Consider the following 17500-nt stretch of genomic DNA (forward strand, 5'->3'; position numbering starts at 1 on the left):
TGCGAGTGTGTGTATGTGTGTAGGCCAGGTGGTGGTGTTGACATTGATGTGTCTTGTTAGCGCCAGGTGACTGGGTCCATGCACATCACGGCACCTGCTGGCCCCACATCAGAGGCCTGAGTGGGCACAGATCATGCGGGGCTGTCCAGCTCTCTGGATGAGGACTGCATCACTTTCACATTTCCCATATATTAACTGGCAAAAGTATGGACCTGCCTTGGCCTAGCGGTGGGGTCGCTGCGCCGGCGACCGGGTTCGATTCCGGCCCGGGTCATTTGCCGATCCTTCCCCGTCTCTCTATCTCCCCACTCATTTCCTGTCTCACTCAAGTCTCCTGTCAACAATAAAGGCAAAAAGCCCAAATATACGTATATAATATTAAGTGCCAAAAGCAGACAGTACGTTTTACAGTGTTAATTTAACACTTTAGGAGAATGTTTGTCCCTCTAAGTGTTGAATTAAAAGAGTGTATAGTCCTACTCTTGACTGAACTGTGCAAAATGTACTGCATAGTAGACGAGCAAATACTTGCAGTAGCTAAGTAGCTGTGGTAGTATCAGCAATAGTACTGGTAGTAATCCTAGCAACAATAGTAGGAGTAGTAGTGTTAGTTATTATGGAGTACCAGCAATCGTATAATTGCAGCTGTACACTGTAAAAAAAAAAATGTTGTTTTTACAGGAAAACCCTGGCAGCTGGAGTGACCAGGAAGTCCCTGTAAAAATTACACCCGCCCAGTAGATCACTTTACTGGTGAACATGTAAATTAGTTTACAGTGAATGGAATTACGGCTGAAATCACATTAAACCTCTGTTGAACTTACAAAAAAAAGCTGTTGATTTTGCATGATGTTTGTGTGTCCATATTGATAATCTCATGTATTTCTTACAAGTAATAAATGTTCATTTTGTGACAATAGGTGGTAAATTTTACCAGGTAATATATTAAAACATACAAATTTAAAGTGTTTGAGCAACAGTCAACCTTTGTATGATATCCTTACTTTTTATGATATAATAACTACGTAATAATGTAAAAAATACTTGTGATTACCGTATGATATCCTTACTTTTTATGATATAATAACTACTTAATAATGTAAAAAATACTTGTGATTACTGTATGATATCCTTACTTTTTATGATATAATAACTACGTAATAACGTAAAAAATACTTGTGATTACTGTAAAATTTAAGAAAGGAGGAGAGGAAATGTCCCATTTTTAAACTTTATTTTCCTGCCATAGCAGTACACAGAAATGGGAAAACACAATGCAAACAAAAGCATTATCGTTATCATTTAAAGCAAACTTTTTCAGACTTTGTACCCCCCAAAAATGATCGGGGACCACCTGTCAACTGAATTGGCAGTTGATGGATGCTAATTTGACACTGCTAATTTTTATGCAGATCACTTACTTTTTATTAACATTATAAGCCCGTCTTATTGTGTTGAAAATATGAAAATGTTACAAATATAGCCTACTGCTAGCTTATCTTGGAAAAGTGGAAATCCCCTCGCGGACCACCTGAGCTCTGTCGCGGACCACTAGTGGTCCCCGGACCACACTTTGAGAATCACTGAACTAGTACCATGCACAAAACAGGTCAAATTAAAATAAAACATCACCTGTTAACACAACCCACCATCAACTTGGGTTTTTCTTTTTTTTTAAGAAAAAAAAAAATCACAAAAATTCACATTGCCAAGTTAAAAACTAACTTCTCCTTTAACACATATATTCAAGTGCCATGCCCACAACAGGCAGAATTATCAACTTGGGTCTTTAAAAAAAGAAGAAATAGAAGAAAAACAATTCACGTATCCAAGTACAAAAGAAACAAAGAAACGTCTGCTTAAGACGTTCAGAACTAGTGCCATGCACAAAACAGGTCAAATTAAAACATCACCTGTTAATAAACATAACCACTCACCACCATCAGTCCGCTATCTTTCCGTCTCAGTGGATTCATCCCTCATCTCACTCACTCGCACGCACGCACACACACACGTACACACACGCGCACGCGCACGCACACACACGCACACTTAACTGGCACGCCACTCGTGGTCAGAGATGTCCTGTATCAGGGTGAGGACTCGAGGATTGACGGTCAGGTGACGCTTTGAGTTCTTCTCCACTTTGGTCCCCTTTTCTGGGTTTATATTGAAAAAGCACCTATACAATAAAAATCACATGAACACATGTTAAGCCTTGAGGTCATTCCACACCAATTGAACATAACTGTGCACTTTCATCAACATCCAAGATGAAGATTTTGATGTGGTAGGCTATACTGTGCAATTACAGACAGTTTTGTATGGAGAGGCAAGCGTTGATTGTGTTGGTCCTAATAACTCACTTATTTGAGTCTATTGATGGTTTTCCCCAGGCATTTACAGTGTGTTACCGCCATCTACTGTCCATTTCTGATAACAGCAGGTTTATTATAAAGGTTGGCATTTCCAGGTTCCCGTTTAGAAGGAGATTTCAGTTGTCAACTCCAGACTTCTGTTTGAGCAGCTGTCGCTAGCGTTCAGTGCAATACAGGTGCTGCCCATATAATTTGAATAACATGTTAAAGTTGTTTTATTTCCACAATTTCATCAAGAATGTTAAATGTTCATTAATTCTAGATGCATGAGCCACATCTTAAACTATTCCCACAGTTCATTATTTTTTGCACATGTTGGTCTTCCAGCCCATTTTTTTGCCATCTCAGAAAATTAGACTTTTTTGAGGAAATCCCAATATTCTTCAGAAAAAAAAGAAAATATTCGGATCTCATCAACTGAATTGAAATATTGTACTTTCTAAAACTACATTTCAATGTTCAAGTTTTGGTTAGGAAACTCTTTACCTTCATTACTGACATGATGCATTTGCATTGAAGTCAATGGCAACAGAGGTCATGGGAGTAATGGAGGCCCAGATATCTTTGAATGGCATGTTTCCAAGAAGAATTTCAGAGGACATTAACTACAAAAGTAAAGAAGCTTTGGCAGCCACCGGATGCTCCCTGGTAATCTGGGAAATTATGTTTACCAGATCCTAAAACATGAGTAGCTGACAGCAAAGCAGGAAAGATAGCTGGGCCTCCATAACTCCCATTGACTTTAATGCAAATGCATCATGTCAGTAATTATAGCGAAGAGATTCCTAACCAAAACTTGAACATTGAAATGTAGTTTAGAAAGTACAATATTTCAACTCAGTTGATGGGATCCGAATATTTTCCATTTTTTCGGAAAAATATTGGGATTTCTTCAAAATATCCTAATATTCTGGGATAGCAAAATTTGAGTTTTTTGGGCTGGAAGACCAACATGTGCAAAAATTAAATAATGATGAATTGACCCTTCCGCGAAGCCCCTCCCCCCATAGCAACTGTAGCTATATCCACCAAGCCTTTCAGTCTCGCTCTGCTTTGCTATTGAAATGAATGGAGAGGTGACATGTTTTCAACTTTGTCAAGAATGTCTTTGCCAAAAGAAAATTGGAAATTTCTGGGAAAACAAACATTTCGGACCGAAGCAGGCAGATATGTCTGCAATACGCATTTGGGGGCTATTCATGACATAACTTAACCATGTTTGTAGCCAGTCAAATGAGTGGAGGATGGAGGGCAAAACTCTCATCATTGAAGCATAGGCTACAGATCCCAGTGTAAGAGGCAGACACCCCACACATTTGCAGTAAGAACTTGTATTGAAAGACCAACAATGTTTGTGCAGTGTGCTTTTGTGCATTACTGTCAGAAATCCAAGACCTAGGAGGAAACATGCTGACTGATGAAGCATGTAAACAAGACACGTGTTCTAAGTAAGAAGCTGTGGTTGTGTTTTCTTGCTTCTGGTCGAGAATGTTAAAAACGAGGAGCGCTAGAGGTGGAAATATTTACAAGCAACAGCTTTGTTGCATGAAATTCACATGATGGTTGTTGTGCTATGTAGGCTAAACATTTTCACCTCCAGTAATACCAGTTGGCGTTGGCGTAGGCGTTTTTCACTCTCGACCAGATGCAAGAATCAAACAAAACACAACCCTAGCTCCTTACCAACCTTAGAAGTGCTTCTGTTTATCTTGCTGACATTAAGTTGGTGGTGGGTCATCCAAATTGCTAGATCCACAGCCTGTATGTTTCTTCCTGTGTCTTGGATTTTGGGAAAGGACAAAATTTAATCCATGCCTCAAGGGTTTTGGTGTGTCTGCTGTCCGATTTGCACACGCTAAGGCACACAATTTCGTTTTTTAACCTACTCGAGGGCTCGTCTCCCATAGACTTCCATTCACTAAAATGGCGAGCTTGGTGGAGTAGCAACAGTTGCTAAGCTATGATTGGTCAGTTGCCATTCATGGGCGGAGTCGCGGAAGGGTCAATTGTGGGAATAGTTTAAGATGTGGCTCATGCATCTAGAATTAGTGAACGTTTAACATTAGTGATTAAATTGTGGAAATAAAACAACTTTTACATGTTATTCTAATTATATGGGTAGCACCTGTATATCTAAATCAAGTTTATCTTTATTCACAGTCCTGATGGGGGCATGGGGGCAACATTTATAATGTTACAATCACCCCCTAAATCATTAGCCTCCCTTGTGAAATTCAACATAATTATTGATTTCTCCATTAAGATGACCATTGACAACAAATGTTTTTTTTTAATTATTGAAATAAATGCACTATGAAAACATTGTCCAACAAGTTTCGTTACGATATTTTATTATCACACCGAGTTTCAACCAAAAATAGCAAAAATGAGACGTTCAACATAATTAGCCGCCTAACCCTTAATACTCAAATGTGTACCCTTTTTGACCCACAACTGACAACCTCTTTGAATAGTTTTTCACTAGTTTGGCACAGGTCCCCTGAGGAATTTTGACCCATTCCTCCATTGCAAACTGTTCCAACTGGCCCAAATTGCATGGTTTTCGTGCACGGATGGTCTTTTTCAGCTCTTGCCACAGGTTTTCTATTGGATTGAGACCTGGGCTCTGTGCAGGCCACTCTATAACGTTGGTCTTGGTATCCTTGAGGTATTGCTAGACTATTTTAGATGTATTCTTTGGGTTATTATGTTAATGGAAGACCCAGATATGACCTAAGCGCAAAGTGCGAGCAGACTTATGCAGGTTTTCCTTCAGAATTTTTACGTTATGTTCCTCTTTCATGGTGCCATGCACCCGAACCAGACTGCCTGTACCTGAGGCAGCAAAACAGCCCCACAGCATGATGCTGCCATCACCACGTTTAAATGTGGGAACTGTGTTCATAGGGTTGAAGGCCTCTCCCCTTCTCCGCCATACATAGGCAATGTCCATATGCCCAAACAGCTCCAATTTCCCTCATCAGACCAAAGCACAGACTTCCAAGTCATTTTTCCTCTTCAAGTATTCACGGGCAAACTTAAATCAGGCTCTGATGTGACGAAATTGAAGCTGTTAGGGCATATGGCCATTGCCTACGTATGGCGAAGAAAGGGAGAGGCCTTCAACCCTGTGAACACAGTTCATACAGTTAAACATGATGGTGGCAGCATCATACTGTGGGGCTGTTTTGCCGCCTCAGGTACAGACAGTCTGGTTTTGGTACATGGCACCATGAAAGAGGAACATAATGTAAAAATTTGGAAGGAAAACATGCAGAAGTCTGCTTGCACTTTGCGCTTACATCTAAAGCATACATCTAAAATAGTTCAGCAATACGTCAAGGACACCCAGACCAACGTTATTGAGTGGCCTGCACAGAGCCCAGGTCTCAATCAAATAGAAAACCTGTGGCAAGTGCTGAAAAAGACCATGCATGTGCACAAAAACCATGCAATTTGGGCTATTTGGAACAGTTTGCAATGGAGGAAAGGGTACACAATTATCTAAAAGGTCAGTGGGCTAATAATTTTGAAGGTCTTAGTTTTGTTATTTTTGGTTGAAACTCTGTCTTCATAGTGCATTTATTTCAAGAATAAAATATATAAATAATAGATTTAAATAAATGGTCATTTTCAAGGAGAAATCAAGAATTATGTTGAATTTCAAAAGGGGGGCTAATAATTTAGGGGGCGACTGTATGTGAATTTGTTACAGATGAAATGAAAGTGCATGAAAAATCATGTAGGATTACCACACGCCTTACCTTCCCACGACCCCTCTGATCAAAATATGTTGTTGAATACATTTGTGAGAAATGATTCCGAAAGACTCATCAGGTAAAATGTGTCATTTAGGTATTTAGCTGTCCAGCATGTATAAACACCTGGTGAGGAACATCAAAAAGGACTGGCAATCCGATCTTCCATTTCCACCTCTTCTATTTTCATACAAGTAGTGCGCAAAAACAAAAAGCTGGAAAACTAAACACAGTTTAACAGCACAGTTAAAAGCAGTTACAGCTTTGTGTTTTTGCGCACTACTTGTTTGATAATAGAGAAGAGGTGGAAATGGAAGATCGGATTGCCAGTCCTTTTTGATGTTCCTCACCAGGTGTTTATACATGCTGGACAGCTAAATACCTAAAGGACACATTTTACCTGATGAGTCTTTCGGAATCATTTCTCACAAATGTATTCAACAACATATTACATCGTTAACTATTGAGCAGAGTGACCACTGGAAGCTAAGACACTTGATGACCATAAATGAATTTTATACACTTTCATTTAACAAATACACAACATTATAAATGTACTGTCACTCAGCTGTATTGCCCCCATGAGGGAATCGCAACTATGAAGGCTTTAAGATAAATTAAATACATTACACTGAACGTTAAGGACCACTTGCTCTATCTGGAGTCTTGAGCTGACAACTGAAATCTCGCAGCCACGTAGACAGACTGAAATTGAGAGATATAAGATGCGTTTACTTACCTTTGAAGGAACTCCAGGGTGGAAGCAAGCTCAGAGGGGTAATGTATGTTGAAGCAGTAAAAGCTGCCGAACATGAGACACAACGCAGTGATGAAGGCGCAGATGTTTCCGTTGACGATGTGCCGATCCAGACTTAGCATGTACCTTCTGGCAGAAAAGCAGGTCTGTCCTATGAGCAAACAACAACAAACAATAACAAATTTGTTACATTAGTAATCACTGCATTCAGAGAACATACAGCTCCAGGCCTTTTCATTAGAATAGCATGAAAAAGTTTATTTATTTCCATAATTCCATCAATAATGTTAAACTGTCATGGATTGTAGATTCATGGCCCAGTTTTTTTAACTATTCCAATCATTCAATTTTTTCTTTTTATATACGTTGGCTTTCCAGCTCAAAAAACCCATGAATTGGGGAATTCGCAACATTAGAATATTGTAATAAAATCACATTTTTCTTCATCAAAATTCGGGTCACATTAAATCAGTTGAAATTTGGTACTTTCTTCATAACATGCAATGTTCAATACTTGGATAGGACTCTCTCTGTCTTAATAACGGCCATGATGCGTTTAACGGTGAAGTCAATGGCAGAAACAGTGCATGGGAGTTATGGAAGCCCAGATATCCTTGATGCTTTGCTGTCAGTTGTTCTTCTTTGTTGACCTGGTGTCCCACACTTCACTCTTCAATATACTCTGTAGATTTCCATGCCACGTTTTGGCACTAACTCACCAGTTTAACTCTAAATCACCAGAAATGAAGCCACATTGAAAATGAATGGGGTTTTATTTCTGGTGAGTTAGAATTAAACTGGTGAGTTAACACCAAAACGTAGCATGGAAATCTACAGGTATATTGAAGAGTGAAGTGTGGGACACCAGGTCAACAAAGAAGAACAGCTGACAGCAAAGCATCAAGGATATCTGGGCTTCCATAACTCCCATGCACTGTTTTTGCCATTGACTTCAATGTTAAACGCATCATGGCCGTTATTAAGACAGAGAGAGTCCTAACCAAGTATTAAACATTGCATGTTATGTAGAAAGCACCAAATTTCAACTGATTTAATGTGACCCGAATTTTTATGAAGAAAAATGTGATTTTATTACAATATTCTAATGATGAGAATTTCCCAATTCATGGGTTTTTTGAGCTGGAAGACCAAAATATGTAAAAATAAACAATTTAATGATTGGAATAGTTAAAAAACTGGGCCATGAATCTACAATCCATGACAGTTTAACATTATTGATGGAATTATGGAAATAAATCAACTTTTTCATGCTATTCTAATAAAAAGGCCTAGAGCTGTATTATACACAATAGATTAGAAAACATTGGAAGTCGACTTACCACAAACAATTATAGCAGGTGTCATAGGCACTTGCTCCAATTGGACCTCCTCTGCCAGAGTGGCATCATCCACATAGAAGAACAAAGAAGACTCCTTCTCCTCGAAGTAAGAAAGCAGGAGGAGAAACATCTCTTTCAAATCTTCAGAGCAGCCACTCTCCTGTCCCCGCATCCTCTGAACGTTCCCAAATGTTTCCAGCATCCTCTTGCTTTTCTTCACACACACAGTGGTCAAGTAGTGCAGTAGTCTTTGCCCCTTCAAATCTAAATTTCTCGAGAAACTGCTTTGGAGCTCAATGCCAGTTAGCTCCTGGAAGTGGACAGACATTCCAAGCTCCTGGAACAAGAATGGCCACTCCTCTCGAAGCCAAGTGATCGATTTCCCCTGATTGATGTGTTGGCGTTGTGTGTAATACGTTGATTCCATGAGACTTCTGATCTCGTCAAGGTTTGTGTGACTTTGTTGGAACATCACCTTAAGTTTCTCCAACTTCTGCCGTTGGCTCTCCGTAGTTTCTTCAAGGGGCAAGAATTTCACATTCCATTTCACACATCCATAAGTGTCTTGCACGGCTGCTCTCTCTTCAATAGGAGTCTCGTCAGTGTCGTCCGTCTCATCGTCAATCTGAAGTCTTCTTTTTCTTAATTTAGGCGTTTCGCTTCGTCTGGCATTTTCAATGCGGTAGAACAGCTGCTTCACAAGCGAATGGTAGCCTGCTCCGACGACATCACCCTCTATAACATCCTGTAATGCCTGGGGATATTTTGCAACCAATTTCTTGGCAACAATAGTTGCGTGTTTTTTGCCTACATGAGGGCTTTTCCGCATCATCTCAGTTACAACTATCCGTACCATCTGCCTCCTGAGTTTAGGCCCTGGCCTCTTTCCTCGCTCCAAACATTGAATTAGTTCTTCAGGGAACTTGCGCCAAGGAACATCAAAGTCATCCCACTCTATATCAGGTACTGGGCTGGAGGATGATGAACTTCGGGATGATGTCAGTGGTTGGGAGGGTGAGGCTTCCACAGATGAAGGGTGACTGTTCTCAGAAGGAGGGTCTTTAAATGACAAAAATGTAATATTATGATTACAGAAAATACAATGTCATGTGGTTTAATGTTTGATTTCAAAGCCATTATACAGTTGAATAGAATGATGCTGTATTTTACTTACATTTCTGTTTCCAAAACAAAAGAAGCCTCCTGGCTTGTATAGGTCTTAGCACGGTCATCAAATCACCCTCTGTTACAAACTGCAGATCATCACAAGTCTTCACTCCAATGGACTGCAAGTGTTCTCCAAGGCTACTCTTGTTTCCTGATGAAAGCTCAGGTAGAACTTCCAAGGCAGCATCAAGAAATGTTTGCTCCAGATCCATATCTGTACAAAAGAGGATATGTCAACCTCCAACAGAAAATACTTTGTATATACAGAACATGTATAACGTAACTATTATATACACTACATAAATATATACAAAAGTGAAACATTATCCCAAATGATTATTTTTCCACAATGCTGTGTTTCAGTGGAATGACATGGTATCCATCCAGGCAATATGACACCAAAGGATAAAAATCAAGCAGGTCATTAATATTAACACACTTGAATCCAATGTGGTCCTTTACAACAGAATACAGATGGTATTCTGAGAGGAAGATGCCTTTGTGGATATCCATCAAAATATGCACACATGTATCACTCTGAATAAAAATGAGTAGAATTTCACCAAACTCTACATGGTCATCATTTCTGTACACAAGATACTGTCCTTTTTTATATGCCGTGCCTTTGTACAGAATGTCTGTAGCAACTGTGGTATTGCTTTCTGAAAAGGTGAACTCCCTGACTGCATGTGTAATGGCGTCACTATATAGATTGGGGTAAAATGGACAGCCATCTTTTACATGCAGTAGTTTACTGTAGTCTTGCTCAGCTAAATAGGCCTGAAACATTTGATGACGCTCTGACAATGTTTGACAAATGTTTTTGAAATTCTTCAAGTGCCTGGCGCACCTTTTGAAGTAGCTGTGCTTACTTTCGAATCTGAGTGTCCACAACCTCATTAAAGGGCCAAATTTCAACAACAGGGCTGAATAGTGACGCAAAAAATGATGCTTGGGCCTCAGTGGAAATCCTGGAAAGAGAAGCTTCCTTAACCCCAAATAATCCTGGATCAAAAGGTCAACATACGCTATCTGGGACAACGAAATTTTCTGTGCACAAATAAGGTCGACAATATCTTTCAGGTGGAGAGTCAACTGCCAGACCTCATCGTCATGATTTTGAACTTTGTCGCCGATTAACACTGGAAGCAACCTCAAAAGGTTCCAGTTTGAAATGGCTTGCCCTGATAACTTCGCTCCATCAGGATTGACAGTGCAGGGCTTTGTGAGTGCCTCTGCACCTTTGTACTTAAATTGCTTAATGCGCCTGTTAAGAAGCGAGTATGTGAACCACTTTTTCTTTTTAATCATGTTCTTTAGGTACAAAGCGACATCATATGACAGAACTCCTTCAAAGAGGTCATGACCCAAACAAGGTGGAAGTCCAGGCTGGGATACATGAAAAGACTTGAGAGTATTGAAAACGGAATTTACCTTTATTCCTTTGACCTCTTTGGTGTTTTCAGTGAGATCAGCAACTGCTGCATCGTACGTCTCTGGTGTGCGCAGAGGGCCACAGGCATTAGGGTCAGCCTCAAACTCCCTTCGCGTGACTTCGCAGAACCTGCAGAAATAATGAGAGCGGCTGAAATTCTCTGTGAAGCCACCTATGCAATGTGAACCTAAGTTGTCCCCTGCAATGCAATACAGTCCAGCCTTAACTGATTTTCCATCTACAATTATTCCATCTGTCTCCAAGGATTTCAAATCGGTTAGTAACTCTGAGAACACTTTGGCAGTTCCGAAATGCTTGAAGTTGTCCTCAACACAGAGCATGACTAAAAGCATATTGTCAGTATTAGAACGCAAATGAATGGGTAAATTTGCTAATGACAGATACACTGCAAGTACTTTGTGTTTTTTTTTTGCAGATCCAAGGGGATTCACAATTTCGAATGAATCCTGGTACAAAATCAGTTTGAGACTTTCAGGGTTATCTTTAAAGAACTGGTGAGATTTGAAGTTGTGTCCATCATATACATCTGTGAAAATCTCAGGATCAGCATCTCCAAAGTTCTCTGACTCTGCATTCTTCCATAAATGTGACTGTAAATAACTCTTTAGAGTGTCTGCCAATGGTATGTAGTAAGCATATTTCTGTGATAGGTTTTCATCCACTCCTAAAGGCACCTTTTTTGGTGCGGTGTATTTCAAAGTTTTTGCAAATGTTTGACTTCTTGCATATGTTGTTCTTAATGGCCCCTGATGACAGGCTGAGAACAAATCAGACTCTTTAATGCAATCACATACTTTAGTGACGGCGTCCTCTGATAGGCTCAAATTTGTGAGTAAAGATCTCACTTTCTGTAATGTGTAGGCCTGACCTAGCTCATGCACAGTTTGCATTTCCTCAACAATGGTTTGTATGGTGGAGGCAGGAATAAGCAGTTGTCCTTGCAATTTGAGATAAAAGAGACACATATTTCTAAGATATGACTGACTGTCATTCTCTGGCACATCACTGGCTGTACTAGCAGTTGGGATGTCTTCAACTGCGTTTTCTGAATCATGTGTGCAGGCAATGTCATTTGGGGGCTGAGTCACCCTGTACATGTCATTAACATCAGGGGAGCATGTGTTGTGCTTTCTACTCATATGAGAGGTAAAAGATGACTTTTTTGTAAAAACATGCTTACAACCTCTCATTGGACATGGTACAGGCCTGCCTTCTGAAATGTGATCTTTCAAGTGAGACGCCAACTCTTTCACTGTGTGAAAATGGCGGGTACACATCGAAAGAGCACATTTCATATCTGCAACGATAGCTTTAACAGCTCCCGGTGTCGGTGCATTGTGTACTCTATAAAAATGCCTCCTGAACGCTGAGTAGGTCGTAAATGTCTGCCTACAGTTGGGGGCTTGACATTTGAAGAGACACCGTGGCTCATTCCTGTGTATTCTGCAATGCAGTACATAGCCTTTTAAAGTTGCTAATGTCTTGTTACAAAACGCACACGGTAACATGTTGTTAGATTTGCTTCATTACGCTAACAACGACAGGGGTATGCTATAGATAGCTTATTAGCAAACGTCGAACTAGCCTACACCACGTGTTTCAAATTCTTCCCCCCTTGAACAATAAGAGCCTCAAAGTTTAACTCATATCCTGCAAACTTGCGTGTATCGGTAATAACCACAATTGGAATGCAGTTAGCACACTATCGTTACACCGATCTTACACAGCAACGTGTTCCATTTCTGTCATGAACAAGTAAACGGCACGACACCTGTCGTCGTGCACGCTTTAACCCAACGACGGCCACAGGCAAGCCGTTTGCCCCAGAACAAGTGGCTACATTCCTCACATCGAAACACAATTTAACCTAGTAGCTAACATGACTTACGCCATGTTGTTTAAAAAGCAAACACATTTGTTTTATGTCTCTGGGTAAATATGCTTACTTGAAAGTACACACGAAGCTAACCAAGCAATGTTCAACTTCAGCCGAAGATTTTCCGTGTTGCTCCAGTCTTCTCTGCTGCCTCTGGGTCGTCTGGGCGCGCGCCGGATGGACTGTTCCTCAAGTCGTTGCTCAGCAACAGAACGTTCTGAAGTCTGGATGAGCGCATGCACATCAAAGTTTGCAAAGTTTGTCTCTGTGCAAGCCTTGAATTAAGGATGCATGTTACTGCATCTCCTTCTCTTTTTTTCGCTTGATGCAAACAAGACTATAATTTCAAATTCTTTGTATGACCAGTGCATGTAAAGAAATTGACAAGAAAACCCACTTGACTTGACTTGACTTGAGACTACGATTACGTCATTTTGTAGTTCACAGAGTACCACAAAATGCGGAAGTAGCCACTTTGCGTCTTTGTCGAGGCGTGCGAGTTGAGTTTGTGTTGTTATCAGCGAACTGTCAGTGAGCTATTTCATCATGGCTAGTGAGAAGTTGAATCGTGACGAAGTTCTGAGCATGTTATTTGCCTATTCTGACTCTGAAGGACAGTTCTTATCTCACGAGGAGGATAATGATCGGACGAGCACTTTGTTTACCGCAGTGAAACTTCCGAAGGCAGTGATGCCGACATGCGAAGAAAGGATGTTCTCTAAGCACACACGCATTGAAACTCATTCGGTGACTTTATCCGATCTCAAGTGAGTCGGTGGTAGTGGCGAATGCAGTCGTAGTGTCCATACAGGTATTGGTGGAGGAATTAGGGGTGAGAGAAGTGGGTCTGGTGTAGGCCTAATGTTAGCTTGCGCTCCGTCCATTCAGCCCCGGTGATGCGGGTAGCCACCTATCCGGACGCAAACGCAATAATCCTGGGATCAGACAAACACTGTTCACCAAGCAGCACACATGCACTCATTCTGTCCCTCTTTCTGACTTCCTCTGGGTGGATGGCAGCGGCGAACGTGGCCATATCTCCATATGGAGAGGTTTTGGTAATAGAACGCACGGTGAAGAGAAGACGCATAGGCAACCCTAAAACATGAATGTTTCAGACTCGTCGTTGACAATCAGACTGGTCACAGTGTTTTGACTGTCTTTGTAAGAGTTATACAAATCAGTAAAACAGCAAATAAAGACGAAAGAGGTGGCGATATATTGCTCTGAAACGGGGGAGAGGGTGGAAGGGCGCTGCGCTCTCCACGCGAGGGGGCGGGGATTGTGTTCCTGATCGGCTTCAGGTGTCAGGCTATAATGTAGCCTAATTACGTTGGACACAATACTATGGACATAATACTTATGATTTCGTACCCATTATGTTGACAGTTTGCCCATTAGTTTTGTGAAATGTAAGTGACAAACTGTAGAAGTCACTGAGCTACTGTGCCACGATCAACCATTTTACTGCCTATGCGCCTGCTCCAAAGGCCATAGTAGGCTATACAGATGTAAAAATAGGCATAAATAGGCTATGAATTGAATATGTGTGTGCTGACCCTTTCTGTGAAAGTTTCACAAGCTAAAAAGGTACAGGTTACAGATACAAACATGGCAAAAGTAGTAATTGTTGCATTATACATTTCAATATTATTGCATTAGGCCTATATTATTGCAATATTAGGCTACAATATATACAATATATATTCTGCCTAAAACTACTTATTTCCTTCACCATAGTGTATGTGCACTATGTGATAGTAATGGAATGTCAAATATTGCTAAATAAATTCGATAATCTATTGAAAATTATCAATATTTTCCAAAAATTATTAAAAATTCAAAATGGCCGCCATGACGTCAGAATATGCAAATTAGGTATGCATATTTACTCCCAAAATAATCTTGGGGTCATCCCCAATATTTGTCTAATTGACAGTCAAGCTCTATCTGTTACCACTGTCAAGCCAGTCATTTGAATTTATCATGCCAATATTCAGCTTTTTTGAAAAATAAATTGTGGCGCTTAAAGGGTTAATATCCATGTAATTCCCAAACAATGAATTAGACTGAAGCCTTTGTTTAAAAAAAAAACAAAAAACAGCCTAAATAAGCACTTTATACATTAAAAACGTGTCAAATTAACACAACATTTGTGTTATGAGTGTTACTGTATTCCTCTGTTTTTGTTACCAATATTTGTAGCTTTAACAAATAAATTTGCTTTAAATCACACATTCTTTCAGTAAATATAACAAAAACTTTATGTTTGATAGTATACAGACATTAACTGTGATTTCAACAATACATACTTGTTTTGTGGTTTACAGTGCTATTCTGTAGGCATTTTACATAGTTTCCCTGTACATTTCACTGTCATTTTTTACAGTGTAGGAGTTGTATTAGTTGTTGCAGTTGAAGGAGTAGCACAAATTGCAGTAGTAGTGGTAGTAGTAGTTGTAGTAGTAGTAGTAGTAGTAGTAGTAATAGCAATGCCGCTGACAGCTTTGGCTGGGCCCAGGACAAAGTCATCTGAAAGGGCCCCCCACCCAATACATACTGTACAATGTAATGAGGAGGACCCAATTATGGGCTCCGCATCTCCCTGGCCTGTGACAACTGACCCCTTTCTCCCCCCTTGTCAGTTTCCCTGAGTAGTAGTAGTAGCAATAGTGGTAGTTGTCGTTGATGTGGCTGTGGTAGTTGCAGTAATAGTAATAGTAGTTCAGTATTCTCCTTCAATGACATGAATGCATACAGAGCTGAATGAAAACTCAGCCAATAAAAGCAGACCCTGTCAAATTTGTGTTTGGTCCTTTTTTGTATAATAAGAGTAAACGACCTACACAGAGATGTCAAACTCAAACAGCCGGCGGTGGCAAGTTTCTCTGTCGAGCCTCCGGCCCTGTGAATCACATCAAGGTGACAGGCCTCTTTTGTCAGCGTTTACTGGGTGTCTCGCATAAAGCCAACCTACTGTCAGCGTGGACAGCTGTAATGCAGACGGATCGCTCAGCTCAGACGCGTGATATACCTCCGCTCAGCAACCATTACTCTTTTCCAGCCAAAGAATAGTCAAAATAATAATAATAATGTATTTGTTACCACATATTTTTACATTTTCTGCACCTGCTGGAGGGCAGAGGTTTGCCTGCTGTGAATCATCAGAAATAATTAACCGCCATGCACTCAAGACAGTCTGCGGCGAAGCAACACAAGCGTGGCACAAAGTCTGTGAAAAAGTCCTTGATGTGGTTTATGAACATCCCACGGCTGTCTTGAAGTGTCAAGATGTCATGTTTCAGTGGGCTGTACTGTAGATGCTAAGCCTTACATGTCACCCACCCGACAAAGACAACAAAGACCACCTCAGCTGAAGTGGAGCTGCACCCAGAGCCGATTTTACTAATAGGCAGAGTAGGCAATATCCAACAGGGCCCCCAACAGTCAGCTGATCCATGGTAAATAAAAAACCCCAACAAGAATCCACCACGAATTTGATCCAACCAGCACATAGGTAGCTAATCCCAAGACAAGTACATGTATACTGGTTATTCAAATAAGTTAACTGTTTCTAAGGAAATTGTGTTTCTTTTTTTACTTTTACGGTTACTTTTGACACCTCTGATAGCTCAAGAGAGCCCCATGTCTATATTTTCCTCTAGGGCCCCCAAAATGAATAGAACCCCTGCTGACTACTCCACACGCAGAGTCTTATATGTCATGGCAGAAAGACGACAAGCAACACGGGACTGTTTAATTTGTACTGATGCAAAGTCTTGCATGTCACGGTGTGAACGTCTCCAAGTAACACCTTTGGAGGGATTGCATCGGCTTATAGCTGTAATCATCATTAGGTGTCACTCTCATTGGAACCTGGACTAGTTTTAAATATTACTCTGTCTAAACGTAGCATCCAGCATTGATCTTCATCAGTTTTATTGAGCATCCTGTGACATGTTAATGCATTTGCTTTTTTTTCCACAAAAAAAGGACTTTAGTGGGGCCTTTTGTAATTGATCTGATTGCCTCCATTTTCTGTGGGATGCTTTGTTGATTGGTAGGGCACTTTCTTTGTCGATGCAAATTATTTCCATAAAATAGCGATTCCATTAGCTGGCAGACTCAGTTGACAACTAGTCAATAAAAAATGTGCAGATTGTCTCAGTGGTGTGGCAATCAATGATAAGAGGGCTTCCATAATTGTTAGGCTAGTTACAGCCATCTCAATTGACTGACTGTTAGCCTAGCTGTACTAGGACTAATTAATTTTCTAATGTCAAGATTAATGACTAGCGTGAAATTGGAAATAGGAAAGACTCAGTGACCACTCACACCCGAACGGGGAGGGATTTCTCCCATGCTGAGTTACTATGGTATATACCTTGGTGTCCTTGTGAAGCAGAATATCTAGGTGGCCCATATAATAGTCATTAAAGGTGCATATACCGTAAATCCTCTAATATTGGCCGGGGCCTGTATTTACTCAAGTGCATCTTGGACCAGGCCATAATTGGAAGGAGGCCAGAATTAGAGACGGGCCTGTATTCCTATTTGAGCAAAACACACTACCAGTGGAATGAATAAAACCATGTGTCTAACGTATTTTCAACCAATAAAATACATGGTTAATTTATTGGAAAAGTAGGCTACAGATACCATAACAGTTACGGTATGGTGCGAGTGACTAGGAGACCATCGGTCCATTTCTTACTCACGAGGCGTGTGTCCCTCCCTCCTCTGTTTGTCTTTCCTCCCGTTCTCGCCT

The 17500-nt window shown here is 40.5% G+C and overlaps 2 protein-coding genes across 2 annotated transcripts in view; one reads left to right on the forward strand and one right to left on the reverse strand.

Moving 5' to 3' along the window:
- Nucleotides 1-17500, forward strand: part of LOC134439867 (ras-related protein Rab-26-like) — a 226413-nt gene that overhangs the window by 161315 nt on the left and 47598 nt on the right. The gene's annotated exons all lie outside the window — the stretch shown is intronic.
- Nucleotides 2034-9612, reverse strand: LOC134443220 (uncharacterized). The gene is made up of 4 exons (XM_063193100.1): nucleotides 9408-9612; nucleotides 8234-9292; nucleotides 6876-7044; nucleotides 2034-2182 (listed from the first exon to the last, which is right to left on the reverse strand). Exons 1-4 carry the CDS (start codon nucleotides 9610-9612, stop codon nucleotides 2053-2055), a joined length of 1563 nt encoding a protein of 520 aa, XP_063049170.1. The 3' UTR covers nucleotides 2034-2052.

The sequence above is a fragment of the Engraulis encrasicolus genome, chromosome 2 (genome assembly GCF_034702125.1).
Source record: "Engraulis encrasicolus isolate BLACKSEA-1 chromosome 2, IST_EnEncr_1.0, whole genome shotgun sequence".
NCBI classification, from domain to species: Eukaryota; Metazoa; Chordata; class Actinopteri; order Clupeiformes; family Engraulidae; genus Engraulis; species Engraulis encrasicolus.

Coding starts and splice junctions, on each gene's coding strand:
- LOC134443220 (XM_063193100.1), bottom strand. CDS start 9,612: ATGGATCTGGAGCAAACATTTCTTGATGCTGCCTTGGAAGTTCTACCT. Junction 9,293..9,407: donor TTTGTTTTGGAAACAGAAAT/GTAAGTAAAATA, acceptor TGTCATTTAAAG/ACCCTCCTTCTGAGAACAGT. Junction 7,045..8,233: donor ACCTGCTATAATTGTTTGTG/GTAAGTCGACTT, acceptor GTTTGCTCATAG/GACAGACCTGCTTTTCTGCC.